This window comes from Oryctolagus cuniculus, chromosome 21 (genome assembly GCF_964237555.1).
Source record: "Oryctolagus cuniculus chromosome 21, mOryCun1.1, whole genome shotgun sequence".
Lineage (NCBI taxonomy): Eukaryota > Metazoa > Chordata > Mammalia > Lagomorpha > Leporidae > Oryctolagus > Oryctolagus cuniculus.
The window spans coordinates 30,891,174-30,904,635 of NC_091452.1; the positions used below are offsets into that span (position 1 = coordinate 30,891,174).

Here is a 13,462-nt window from a genome sequence, read left to right on the forward strand (position 1 = left end):
GAGCTGGATGAAGCCAGGAACTGGGAAGTCAGTCTGGATCTCCCAGTAGGTGACAGGGACTCAGCTACATGAGCCATCATAACTGCCTCCCTGGGTGTGAATTAGCAGGAAGCTGAAGTTGGAAGCAGAGCTGAGACTTAAACCCAAGTACTCTGACATGAGGTGGGGGCATTCCAAGCAGCATCTTCACTGCTCTGGCCAAATGTGCGCATTCTTGAGTGTTAGGTCATCACTGTGAATTGTGCGTTTGTCACATTTAGTTTCTGGGCCTGAATTCTACTTTGTCTCATATCTGGGTTGCTACAGATTTATTTATTTTTTTGAAAGCCACAGATTTATTTATTTACTTGAAAGGCAGAGTCAGAAAGAGATCTTTGCACCTGCTGGTTCACTCCCTGAATGTCCACAAGAGTCAGAGCCGAGCGAGGCTGAAGCCAGGAGCTTCACTGAGGTCTCCCACGTGGGAGGTAAGGGCCCAGGCACTTGGGCCATCTTCTACTGCTTTCCCAGGTGTGTTAGCAGGGAGCTGGATCAGAAGTAATGCATCCAGCACAAAAACCAGCTTTCATATGGGATGTGGGTATCGTAGGTGGTGGCTTAACTTGTTATGTCACAATGCCAAACCCAAGATTGATTTATTCATTTGAGGGGCAGGCTCATGGAGAGGGAGGGAGAGACAGATCTTTTGTCTGCTGGTTTACTCCCTAAATGGCTGCAACAACTGGGGCTGGGCCAAGCTGAAGCCAGGAGCCGAGCCTGGAACTCCATTCGGGAGCCCAAGTACCTGGGCCATCTTCCATTACTTTCCCAGATGTGTTAGCAGGGGGCTGGAACAGAAACGGGGCAGCCAGGAACAGAACTGGCCCTCATATGTGATGCCAGTCAAGTGGTGGCTTGACTCACTGCGCCACAACAGCTCTGGTCCCCTTTTTATTTTTATTTATTTATTTATTTTTAAAGATTTACTTTATTATTTAAAAGGCAGGGTTACTGAGAGAGGTAGAGACAGAGAGGTCTTCCATCTACTGGTTCACTCCCCTAATGGCTGCAACAGCTGGAGCTGGGCTGATCTGAAGCCAGAAGCCTGGAGCTTTTTCCGGGTCTCCCACATGGGTGGAGGGAGCCAAGGACTTGAGCCACCTTCTGCTGCTTTCTCAGGCCTTAGCAGAGAGCTGGGTCAGAAGTGGAGCATCCAGGACTTGAACTGTTGCTCATATGGGTTGCTGACACTGCAGGCTGGGGCTTTAAACCACTGTACTGCAGTGCTGGCCCTGGTCCCCTTTTTTAAAAAAAAAATACTTATTTGAGCGCAAGCAAGCGAGAGAGCACCTATCTGCTGCTTAACTCTCACACTTCCTGTAACAGCTAGGACTGGACCAGGCAAAGCCAGGAGCTGAGCGTTCAATCCAGGTTTCTCACATAATGGCAGGAACCCAATTATTTGAGTCATCATTGCTGCCCTCCAGGGTCTGCCTTAGCAGGAAGCTGGAGTCAGGAGCCAGAGCCAGGAATTGAAACCAAGTACTCCATAGCGGGATGTGAGCATGGTAACAGGTGGCTTCATAACTAGGCCAGACAACTGTCTGGCCCCCCTTGCCCCCACTATTTCTAAAATTATTATTTATTTTATATTAAATTTACTTATTTTTAAAAAGATTTATTTATTTTATTTGAAAATTAGTTAGAAAGGAGGAGACGGGGGAGGGTCTTTCATCCACTAGTTCACTCTCCAAGTTGCCACAACAGCCAGAATTGGGCTGATCTGAAGCCAGGAGCCAGGAGCTTCTTCTGGGTTTCCCATGTGGATGCAGGGGCCCAAGGACTTGGGCCATCTCCTGCTGCTTTCCCAGGCCATAGCAGAGAGCTGGATCGGAATTGGAGCAGCCAGGACTCAAACCGGTGCCCCTATGGGATGCTGGCACTGCAGGTGGCGGCTTTACCTGCTAAGCCACAGTGCTGGCCCCTCAGATGCAGCTTTTAATGACTATTTCCTGCCCTCCCTGACATTCAGTAGTGCGCTTTCCTCTTCGAAGTCCATCAGGTCAGCCTGCCAAGTGCCAGGTCCTGTGAGTTGCCCTCCTGGTGTACGCTCCCCCATCCCTGCTGACACTGCTCTATCTGGGGTCCTGGGATTTTTTTTTTTTTAATTTTTTTTTTACAGGCAGAGTGGACAGTGAGAGAGAGAGAGACAGAGAGAAAGGTCTTCCTTTGCCGTTGGTTCACCCTCCAATGGCCGCCGCGGCCGGCGCGCTGCGGCCGGCGCACCGCGCTGATCCGATGGCAGGAGCCAGGAGCCAGGTGCTTTTCCTGGTCTCCCATGGGGTGCAGGCCCAAGCACCTGGGCCATCCTCCACTGCACTCCCTGGCCACAGTAGAGAGCTGGCCTGGAAGAGGGGCAACCAGGACAGAATCCGGCGCCCCGACCGGGACTAGAACCCGGTGTGCCGGCGCCGCTAGGCGGAGGATTAGCCTAGTGAGCCGCGGCGCCGGCCCCTGGGATGTTTTTAAAAGCAGCTATTGAGATGTAGTTCACATACCGCACAGTTCTCTGTTTAGTGCACACAGCTCATTGGTTTTCAGTGCAGAGCTGTGTGACTGCCGTCACTGTCAGCTTGGCATTTCACCACCCAGTAGTCGCCGCCCCAGCCCACTTACTGCTCTCTGTGTCTGCAGACTCGCCTGCTCTGGACATTTCTGTCACTGGAATCAGACTGTGGCACTGAGCACGGTGCTGCAGCACGTGGAAGAACTTTGTTCCTTTTCATGGCTGAGCAGCATTTCCTTGGGTGGACAGACAGCATTTGGACTGTCCCCCCTTCTCCGTCACACACACGCTGTGAGGAGCGCTCGTGAGCAGGCGTGGGTGCTGGACCTGTGCCAGGTCGTAGGCCCGCTCTGACATTGTGAGGAATCCTCAGATCATGTCCCACAGGGGCCACACCGTCACACCCCCAGCAGTAATCTCTGGGATTCTGATTTCTCCACATCCCTCCCAACCCTTCCAACTGGGCTAAATTGTTTTCCCATTTTATTTCTAAAACATACACAAAACATTTTGATTTCCCCCAAACCCTCAGTGTGTCCCTGTTGCCCGTGGCCCTCAGCCACTGGTGCATCTGGGCAGCCCTCTGCTGGAGTCCTTGGCTCCCAGTTTCCCATCACACCACACTCTCCCAGCCACCTCTTGGCTTCACTGCCTTCTGTTGCAGTGTGTTCCATTCCTTCAGAATTTAATGCAAGGGCTTAACGCTCTCCTGCTCAGTTCCTTTGAGTGCTTTTTTCCCTGCCCTTGGAGGCTGCCTGTGCCTCTTTATATCATTCATCTTTTGATAACAGTTACTGTTTATAGGTGCATTGCCTCTTGGTGATGGGAGTTGATTTCACTTCTCTGTGGATCTGGCACCTCATGTGGTGCCCAGCGAGGGACTGCACAGCTGTCCTAAGGCAGCTGTTCACTGGCCTGTGTGCACGGAGCCCAGGTCCCCACGGACCCTGGCTCTGCCTGAGCCCTCAGTCTGTCCTGCTTTTTCCCTAGGAGATCTGTGGACCAGCACAGCCTCTGCCAGGGACGGGAAGTGATGCTCTGCCGTAGTGCGCGATCTCCCTGAACATGGTGAGGACTGACGCCTGCCTTTTGTGCTGGTGCCACTGTTGTTGTGTTACTCTACTCCTGGAGGTGAGGGCGTTTTCCTGGTGGACTCTGAAGTCTGTCACTTCATAGTAGCCATCCTGCCAGGACAGGAGAGCGGTGGGTGCGTGGGAGAGTGAGCGGCTGGGAAGCAGCTTGCAGGCCACGTCACCGTTGCCGGAAAGGCACGGAGTTCGCGTGTTCTGCTAGAATCTGTTATTCCACTACCTGGGTCTTCCACTGTGTGGAGCCTCTGTTCCTTTTTCGGTGGACAGCCCCCAGTGCATGCTTCCACACGTGGGTGTGTGGGCGTGCCCCTCCCCACCCAGGTGTGTTCTAGTCCTTGTTTTTTTTCCCTGGATGACTGGTTCATTCCTCCCGTGCTGAGAAGGGTGTAGCTCTGCAGGGTGGACTAGGCTATCTGCGGGGGCACAGTGCAGCCGTCTGTGGCTGCGAAGCGAGTGAGATCTCCCCTGTACACAAGTCTTCCTGCACTCTCTGGTTTCTAGATTCGAATAGCAGCCTTAAACGCCAGCTCCACGGTCGAAGATGATCATGAAGGAAGCTTTAAAAGTCACAAAACCCAGACAAAGGAGGCGCAGGTATGTAATCCCAGGCCGTCCCTGCAGGTCGACCTCGCTTCTCATTTCTGTAGATAGAATCTCATTGTAAATGCATCCAGACGTCTCCCTCGCAGGCTTTCTTTCTTTCTTTTTTTTTTAATTTATTATTTTGACAGGCAGAGTGGACAGTGAGAGAGGGAGACAGAGAGAAAGGTCTTCCTTTGCTGTTGGTTCACCCTCCAATGGCCGCCGCGGCCGGCGCACCGCGCTGATCCGATGGCAGGAGCCAGGAGCTAGGTGCTTCTCCTGGTCTCCCATGGGGTGCAGGGCCCAAGCACCTGGGCCATCCTCCACTGCACTCCCTGGCCACAGCAGAGAGCTGGCCTGGAAGAGGGGCAACCGGGACAGAATCCGGCGCCCCGACCAGGACTAGAACCCGGTGTGCCGGCGCTGCAAGGCGGAGGATTAGCCTAGTGAGCCACGGCGCCGGCCTTCCCTCGCAGGCTTTCAGGAGGAAATTCCATCTTGAGAGTTAGCTTTCCGTCTCCTCAACGGTTCACCTAGGAGACGATTGTACTGAAGAGAAATTCTGTGTGTTTGGGAGTGGATGTGAGGGCCGGTCCAGCCCCAGGGCCACTTCTGCAGCTGGGGCCAGCTTCCTGGGCAAGCCTCTGGAGTTCCCAGGGGACAGTAGGATACTCAGGACAGATGGTTCTAGTTTGAGCCCCTTGATGGGAGTTCGCTTGCCTAGGATCTCGCACCAGATCAGCTGGGGAGCCAGGTCCAACTGTGGCTCTCGGGATTTTTGGTCATTCCTCTCTACCATGAGGCCTGGCATCTCTTCCCTTTCAGCCTTCCTCCTCTCCCATCTGCCCCTCTGCAGCCATGCTCCACCCTAGGAAAGTCCAAGGCTTTCAGAAGTTCTGAGTCAGGAACCAGAGGTGAGGACCAAACACATACTTCCTGTAATGCACACACACTCCTGGTTCCCTGGGTCACTCTGGCCAGTGTGACCTCTCTCTCAGCTTCACCCCGGGCATGGCTAGCGCCATGACCTAGCTCTTTGTGTTTTCTTTGTTGTCACTTAGACGTGGTGGCACCTGTATCGCTTATGGCTCCTTGGGGGTCTCATGAGGGATTCTCTTCCCAGTGATGAGCCCCTGGGAAGTTGGAATAGTAGAGTTTGCTCTGCCATAGAGGGTACATGACGGTTACCATGGTCATGTCTCAGCCTCGCTCACATACATTTTTGGCTTAATAAAGAGAAACTCTTGTGCTGTGTGAAAATGTCTCTTCTCTTGGTTTGCAGGAAGCAGAGGCTTTTGCCTTATACCATAAGGCCCTGGATCTGCAAAAACACGACCGCTTTGAGGAATCTGCCAAAGCCTACCATGAGCTCCTGGAGGCGCGCCTGCTGCGGGAGGTGAGGCACCAGCAGGCCAGGCTGTGTGCCAACCCACGTGGCTCCCAGCATGCACCACCTTGAGTTGGCTGGGTCATAGAGATGTCGCCTGGTGGTTTGGAAATTGGTCTTACCCTGAAATTGAATTAGAAGGGTGTACATCTCATTAGGAGGAAAGGCTTTTGTTTTCAAGTACCGGACAATGACAGGCAGTAAGGAGCAGACAGCTCCAGAGGCGTTTTCTTCGGTTGAGTGGAGTCTCCTCTCGGCCCTAGACAGGCATTGTATCAAGTCCTGCCTCTGTGTGGCTCTGCCTCTGAGGAGTGGGAGTGCTGAGTTCTAACTGTCTCTAGGAAGCGTTGTCCCTTCTCTCACTCAGTGTGCAGCCTCACATTCCTAATTAGATGCTTGTCGAGATTTTCATTGCTGGCTACAGTGCCTTGGAATTAGGCTCATGGGCATTGTGATCTACTCCTTCCGCATTGGTTGGAAGTGAGTGAGAGCCCAGAGGGAAGGAAAGAATTTGTTCAGTGAGGGGGGTCTGGTGCTGAGCGTGTTTTAGGAGTGGGTCTTCCCTCTCAGCCCACGGGGAATGGCCTCAGAGATGTGAACAGGTAAGCACGGTGCCAAGTGGGCTATCTAGGTACACAGCTGATACCCCTGGGCTCTGCACTCAACAGGTGGTATGGACCATGTGTCTGCCTCAGAGTCATAGATGAGTGCTTCTCTCTGTATTTCACTTAGTCTTTTTTTTTTTTTTTAAGATTTATTTATTTGAAAGATAGAGTTAGAGAGAGAAAGAGACAGAATGCGATCTTTTGTTTGCTGGTTCACTCCCTCAAATGGCTGCAATGTCCAGGGCTGGGCCAGGCTGAAGCCAGGAGCCAGCAGCTTCATCTGGGTCTCTCACATGGGAGGAGGGCTCAAGCTCTTGGGCCACCCTTCGCTGCTTTCCCAGGCACATCAGCAGGGAGCTGGATCGGAAGTTGAGCCACCGGGACTCAAACCAGCAGCCATTTGGGATGCCAGCGCCGCTGGCAGCCTCTTAACCCACTACATCACAGCACCGGCTCCCACTTTTAGTCCTGAAAGATTATTTTAGTATCTTGCCCCTTGCTTATAAAAGTAAAACGTGCTCATTGTAAGCAGTTGAAAAGTAAAGAAAAACTGCATTTCATGTGGTGTTGGTGCTTCACAGGCAGCTGACACCAACAGCTCATGGGCTGCAGCTGACTCCTGAGCGGGCAGCCTGGCTGCTGGTGTCCAGAGAGGCTGGGGCAGCCTGTCGGCGACCGGCCAGTGGTGCAGAGTGTCTGTGGCCAGCAGCGGTTGGCCACGGGTGTTGCTGCCAGGTTGACCCACCCAGCCTTTCCCAGCCGGCTCACACTGGCTTTGGAGGAGTCCTCCACCTGGAGGGGCAGAGGCTTGAGGTCCTGCCCTGGCTCGCTGGCTCTTGGGGACCTTTTTATGGACTAAGTCAGACGACGAGAGAAAAGAGCAGATGGGGCTTGATGTGAACCTCTCAGTCTGCTTGAGGAAGGGCCTCCAGAGCTCCCGGGCAGCTTCTGGGGTTCGTTGGGGTACCTCCCGAGGCGTGGCGTGTCCTTGGCTTCCACCTGGAAGAACAGTGTGTTGAAACCACTGTCCCAGGGCAAGTCTGGGAGTGAACTTACCCCTGGTAAGGGTGCCCTCGTGCCAGTGAGTTTTTCTGTTAGAAGATGTTTTACTCTTTGTCCTGTGGTTAGAGCAGTAGTTTTTTTTTTTTTTCCTTAAAATTTATTTATTTTTATTTGAAAAGCAGAGTTACAGAGCGGCAGAGGCAGAGAGAGAGAGAGGTTTTTTATCCGCTGGTTCACTCCCCAAATGGCCACAGTGGCTGGCACTGGACTGATCTGAAGCCAGGAGCCTTGAGCTTCTTCTGGGTCTGCCATGAGGGTGCAGGGGCCCAAGGACTTGGGCCATCTTCCACTGCTTTCCCAGGCCATAGCAGAGAGCTGGATGGGAAGAGGAGCAGCCGGGACTTGAACCAGCGCCCATATGGGATGCCAGCGCCTCAGGCCAGGGTTTTAACCCTCTGCGCCACATCGCCGGCCCCCACTAGTTTTCTAATCCGTATTTTCTCAGAAGGTAGGTTTTCTGAGCTGTAGTGAAAATAACTTTAAATGAAGCATGCTTACAGTCCTTAAGCTCTGGGCTTACGTCCACGTCTGATAGGAAGTATTGTGCTTCTTTTCTAGAGGTCTCACAGACAGGAACTTTGCCGCTACAGTAACTCGTCACTGTCACGTGATGACTTACGAGCTGAGAGCTCACCTCCAGCTCCTAATCCAGCAGTACCTGGGGTGAAGCTTCCAGCCCTGCCTGCTGCCCCCAGGCAGCCTCACACGTGGTCCCACCTTCAGACCTGCGTGCGGAGCTGCTGGCCAGCTCCCTGATGCTGTGAATGGAACCATCAGGCATGGCAGTGGTGGTGGGGAGGAGTCCCTCTGTTGGTGCTCAGACTGTCTGCAAACTGCCTCCGAGTCTGACTTTTCCTTGTGTGATTGGAGCTGAAGGGTCTTCCAGGAACACCTGGTGCCGCACCTTGGCTCCCAGTGGAGGGGGGCGCTGTACTGGCGCAAGGGCCTGTTGGCAGAGGCCAGCCTGGACAGCTACCCTCCTGACTGCCTGCTGAATGTTCACGGCCTCAGTGTCGCTGTTGCTGCTTGTTTTGTTCCCAGGCAGTTTCATCAGGTGATGAGAAGGAGGGCTTGAAGCACCCTGGGCTGATACTGAAGTATTCCACCTACAAGAACCTGGCCCAGCTGGCAGCCCAGAGAGAGGACCTGGAGACAGCCATGGAGTTCTACCTGGAGGTGCGGTCTTGTCCTCAGTATTTCAGAGGCTGTTGGTGGAGTGATGAGGTTGGGTTTTTCAGCCACAAAGAAGGGTTTATAGTGGTGTCACCAAGCAGTGGTGGTAACAGTGGGTACAGATGGGCCTGGCGAGCAGGAGTCGGGGGGAGCACGCTTCGAAACAGAGAATTCTTTGGCCACTCAGTGCGCATGTGACCGTGGGCTATTGAACCAGGTGTCTGTCAGTGTATGCTGGGAGTAATAAAGGGGTAACTGTGGAACATAAATGAGTTGGTCTGCATAGAGCTTGTCACCAAACACCCAATAGCATTGCCAGTGTTTCTGTGTCACTGTCACTGTGGGCACTGCCCGTGCGCCAGGCACCAGGCTTTCCTTGGTGCCCCGACTCACACCCTCGCCCGGGTGCCAGGCGCCACGCGCCACGCTTTCCCTGTGTGCCCCGACTCACGCCGTCTTGTGAGGAAGCACAGGCTCAGGATCCTGCCGCTAGTCCGTGTTGGAGCTGTGGTGTGCATTAGGGTCTGCCTCCAGAGCACGTCATAAATCTAGAATCCCAGATATTTTCCTTTCATTCTATGCCTTTTGGTTCTTTTATCTGCTATGTATATAAGGGATACTAATCAAATCTACAGTATATAGCAAGCAAATGATCCGTATAACTTTTTATGTACCATTTCTCTGGGCCTTGGAAATGTGTGCTCCTGGAAAGGTGAGACCTTGCTAGTCAGCCCTAAGACAGTCGTGCCTCTTTTGTCTTGACCTGGGGTGTGGCTGGCTGGGACTGTGCTGTAGCCCTCTTGTCCCTGGGTGCCTGTTCAGCAAGAGTTGTGAATGTGTGCACCTCTGCTTGTGCTGCTTCCAGGCAGTGATGCTGGACTCCACGGACGTCAGCCTCTGGTATAAAATCGGACACGTGGCCCTGAGGCTCATCCGGCTGCCCCTGGCACGCCATGCTTTTGAGGAAGGACTGCGGTGCAATCCAGATCACTGGCCCTGCTTGGACAACCTCATCACTGTCTTGTACACCCTCAGCGATTACACAAGTGAGTCAGACTTCAGTGCTTGCTCCCGTTCTGTGGCCTGGGTAAGCGGGAAGCCAAGGTTGATTCTAAGGGACTTTCTGCCAGACTCAGGGAGAATGTTTACGTGCCTGTTTTATTGGGCTTGTCTTTTTTTTTTTTTTTTTTCTTAGTGGATGCTTTATGGTAATAAGTAGCATGTTCTCTGAGTGACTTTCTCGTTGGCTGTCTCATTTCATCCTGTCGTTGGGCTGATTTAATAGAATTCCGTGGACAGATGGCTTAAACAATAGAAGTTTATTGCTCACAATGTTGAGGCTTGAGAGTCTAAAATCATGGTGCTGGCAGATTCCCTGTCTGATCTCAGCTGTCTCCAGGGTTTGCAGGAGGCCATCTTCTAGTTGTTTTCTCACGTGGTGTGAGGAGAGACAGGGTAAAGGACAGATGGAGACGGAGAGAGACAGACTGAGAGCGATCTGGTCTCTTCCTCTTAGAAGCCACTAATCTACCCTAATGATCTCATATAAACCTAATTACCTCCCAAAGATTCCACCTTTAGATACCATCACATTGGAGATTAGGGCTTCAACATACAAATTTTGGGGAGATAGAAACATTTAGTTCATAGGAGTTCATCCCTGGCTCTCAAAATTTATTTCTCTTACATGCAAAATATATTCATTCCACCCTAACACCTCCAAAAGTCTCTTGACTTGTCCCCACATCAGTTCCAAAGTCTGGAGTCCTGAGTCTCATCTGACTGTCATCCAGACCTCATGTGGCTGACATTCAAGGTGCCATCCAGCCTGAAGCAAAGTTCCTCTGCAGCTGTGAGCCTGCACAGCCAGATAAGTTACGTGCTCCAGAATACAGTTGTGACGCAGACATACGGTGGACATTTCTGTCCTGAGAGGGAGAACTAGGAAAGAAGGAAGCAGTGACAGGTCCCGTACAAGTCCAGAACTCAGCAAGGCAAATTGCATTTGGTTTTGACACTCAGGAGTGGTTTGATCTCATGCTCCACCTTCCAGGCCTCCTGGGCTCAGCACGTGGCACCCCTGTGGTTTGGCCTCTCCCCAGCTCTGAGGTGCTGGATGCGGACATGCTGGCCTATGTGTATTAATCAGCTTTCCATTACTTTAGAAATACCTGAGAGGAACTACTGAGGAAGAAGGTTTATTTCTGCTGACCGTTTGGGGGTGGGGGACGTGACATTCACATCCGAGATCAGGCAGCCCCGTTGGTCTGCTCTTGGTCTGATGTTTGATGAGGACAGTGGATGGCAGGATGCATGCAGGGGGAGGATCACATGGTGAGTGGGGGAACAGAGAGGAGAGCTGGGCCAGACTTGGCTGGAATAATCAGCCCTCTCACAGGAACTGCCTTCTGACAGCACACTTCCAGCGACCCAGAGACCTCCCACTGGGCCCCAGAATTCCTTTTTAAATTTATTTTCATTTTTATTTGAAAGAGAGAAAGATGAGGAAAGCAGGCAGATGTTCCATCCACTCGTTCACTTGTCAAATGCCCATAACAGCAGGGCTGAGCCTGGCTAAAACCAGGAGCTTAGAACTGTCTAAGTCTCCCATGTGTATGGCAGGGACCCAAGTTCTTGAGCCATCACCTGCCGCCTCCCAGGGGAAACCAGCATCTGAAGCAGAGCTGAGACTAGATCCCTGGCACTCTGATGTGGGATATAAGATGTCCCAAGCAGTATCTTAACCACTGCATCAAATTCTCACTCCTGGTCCCCTAATTGTGTCAGGTGTCTCCCTTAGTCTACTGACCATGAAGTCATTGTCCACTGACATAAGACACTGAGGGCTGAGCCCCCAATGCCTGTGCCTTTGGTGAACACGCAGGCTGCTATCTAAACCACAGAGCTGTCGAAACTGGAGAGAAGACCCCACCTCTTAAGAAACTAGCCCTGTGCCCTGGTGCTAGCCCTGATGATCTTTGAATCACCTTTGGATCCTTCTTCCCTTTTTCAAAGGATAGTACATAATATTCACAGCCTGCCTCCATTCCTTCCTTCTCAGCTTGGCTCCTCTGCTTGCCCTGGCTTTGAGCATGCCCATATAGAGTGCAGTGTTCCCGAGATCTTTTTTATTGCTGTGTATTCTGTTTCGTGGGCCTGTGCAGTTTAACCGTCCTGTGCGTGGACATCTGAGTTATTTCCCCATTTGGCCTTTGCAGCATGCTGCTGTGAACGGTCTTGTATACATCTTCCGACACACATATGCACCCATCCCACAGCTTGCCTCGTATTTCACTCCTGCCTGTAAAATATGGCACTTCTGTGGGCCAGCACTTTTGTTACCAGGGACAGCTGGCACGGAGATCCTTGTCTTCCTGTAAGATGTGGGACAGAGATTGTGCTAGCGAAGTCTCGTGAAGAGAATGCACCTGATGGACCACTGGGCCTCTCACGAAGAGCTGGGAGTCCAGCCTGCATTCAGACTGGAGTTTGACGGACTCGGGCCCGCCGTTTTCTCTCTCCCCTCCATTGCCTTCTGGGATGTTATGGGGGTGGACTTTGTGAATTCCTCCTTCCAGGGGTTTTCATGTGGGCAGTAATCTTGGACCTAGGAAGGTTTCTCTGAGGTGTCTGCAGGGGAAGGCAGAGGGACAAGGGCAAGACTCCGATGTGTAAATGCTGGGCTGCTTCAAGGCTGCCTTCTAGGTTTTCCCCTCCCTGAGCCTCGCCAGCTTCCCGTTTTTGTTGCTTGGCCCTTCCCACACACAGAGGCTAGCGTCTGCCTTCCTACCCAACATGGACGCGAGCAGTCTCTTCTTCCGGAGGTTTAGCTTCTGGTGTCTCATCTGGAAGGCAGTCAGGCTAGACGGAGCCTCTGTGGCTCTGGCAAGGCCGGCCTTTGGTTTTTTCCAGGCCTTCAAGTGACGGGAGGAGCCCCGCTCACACTGGGGAGGGCACCTGCCATGCTCAGCCTGTCCACTGAAGTGGGACTCTCATCCCAGACACCATCTCAGAAACACTCAAAGGAGGCCTTGGCCAAAAAATCTGCACACCGTGTGGCCCAAACAGACATGAATTCACCATGGCAGGGACTGAACCGACCCACGTGTCTGTGGGAGTCCCTGAGAGCCCTGGTAGACTTTCTACTCATTTACACCAGACATCAAAAGCAGCCTGTTCCATCTCCTCTCCATCGTGCCTTACGTCTTTGGGATGAACAGGCAGGGGTGCTGTTGTGGTTAGGCCCACTGCCCCAACTTGTTCCCTGCAGGCCGTTTCTGTCACACAACTGGGGAGCTCAGCTCACCGCAGCTCAGCTGCCCACTGAGAATCAGCATGTCCAGATGCTCAGGGCCTCCCAGTTTCTCCTCTTAAAGTCGCTGATGGCCACTCCTTGGGCCCCACTTTGGCCCCACAGTGTCCCTTGCTTGTCTGAGGAAGACCCCTGTAGGCTGTCTTATCAAGCAGCTCAAACCACAGGGCCTTGCTGGAACTGTGCAGACCCCTCCCTGCCCCTGGGGTGCATAGCTTTGGCGTGCCTTGGGGGCTGTGGCCCCCTCTGAACACTGACCAGGCTCTGCCCTGTCTGGCCGTGGCACACGGAGAGCCCCCAGGTTCCTCTCCTCTCCCAGGATCACCATGCTCAGATCTCCAGCCTGCTCTGGCCTTCTTCCCTCTTTGGCCCTTAGGCCTCGGTTCTTTCTTCTTCTGGTTAGGGGTGGCTTGCAGCCCTCCCACACCCAAACTGCGGAGCTGAGCAGGGCACGGGAGTGGTCCCGGTGCCCAGGCAGAGTGGACCTAGACCCTCCTGCAGCACGCCGTGTCCCTGTGTGTTCCCAGGTGTGAGCTGGCAGCATGGAGGCCACGGGGGCCTTGTGTCGCCACGTTCTCCAGTGCTAATGGCTTTCATAATTCACGCTGGAGTTCTGCTTTGTGAGTCCACGCGGGTTAGTTACCTGTTACTGTCTCCACTCCTGGAGGAGCTGGACTTGGTACAGCCTTTCCTTACCAGTACTTG

General features: G+C 53.0%; 1 protein-coding gene across 5 annotated transcripts in view; it reads left to right on the plus strand.

Moving 5' to 3' along the window:
- The window catches only part of CABIN1 (calcineurin binding protein 1), a 135,788-nt gene that overhangs the window by 7,131 nt on the left and 115,195 nt on the right, over positions 1-13,462 (plus strand). For all 5 annotated transcript variants that reach the window (XM_051837084.2, XM_051837087.2, XM_051837088.2 and 2 more), the window contains exons 2-6: positions 3,536-3,613; positions 4,138-4,230; positions 5,501-5,614; positions 8,314-8,448; positions 9,311-9,491. In XM_051837084.2, coding sequence (XP_051693044.2) covers positions 3,611-3,613; positions 4,138-4,230; positions 5,501-5,614; positions 8,314-8,448; positions 9,311-9,491 — 526 coding nt within the window. In that variant the 5' untranslated portion in view covers positions 3,536-3,610. The remainder of the gene's footprint in view (positions 1-3,535; positions 3,614-4,137; positions 4,231-5,500; positions 5,615-8,313; positions 8,449-9,310; positions 9,492-13,462) is intronic.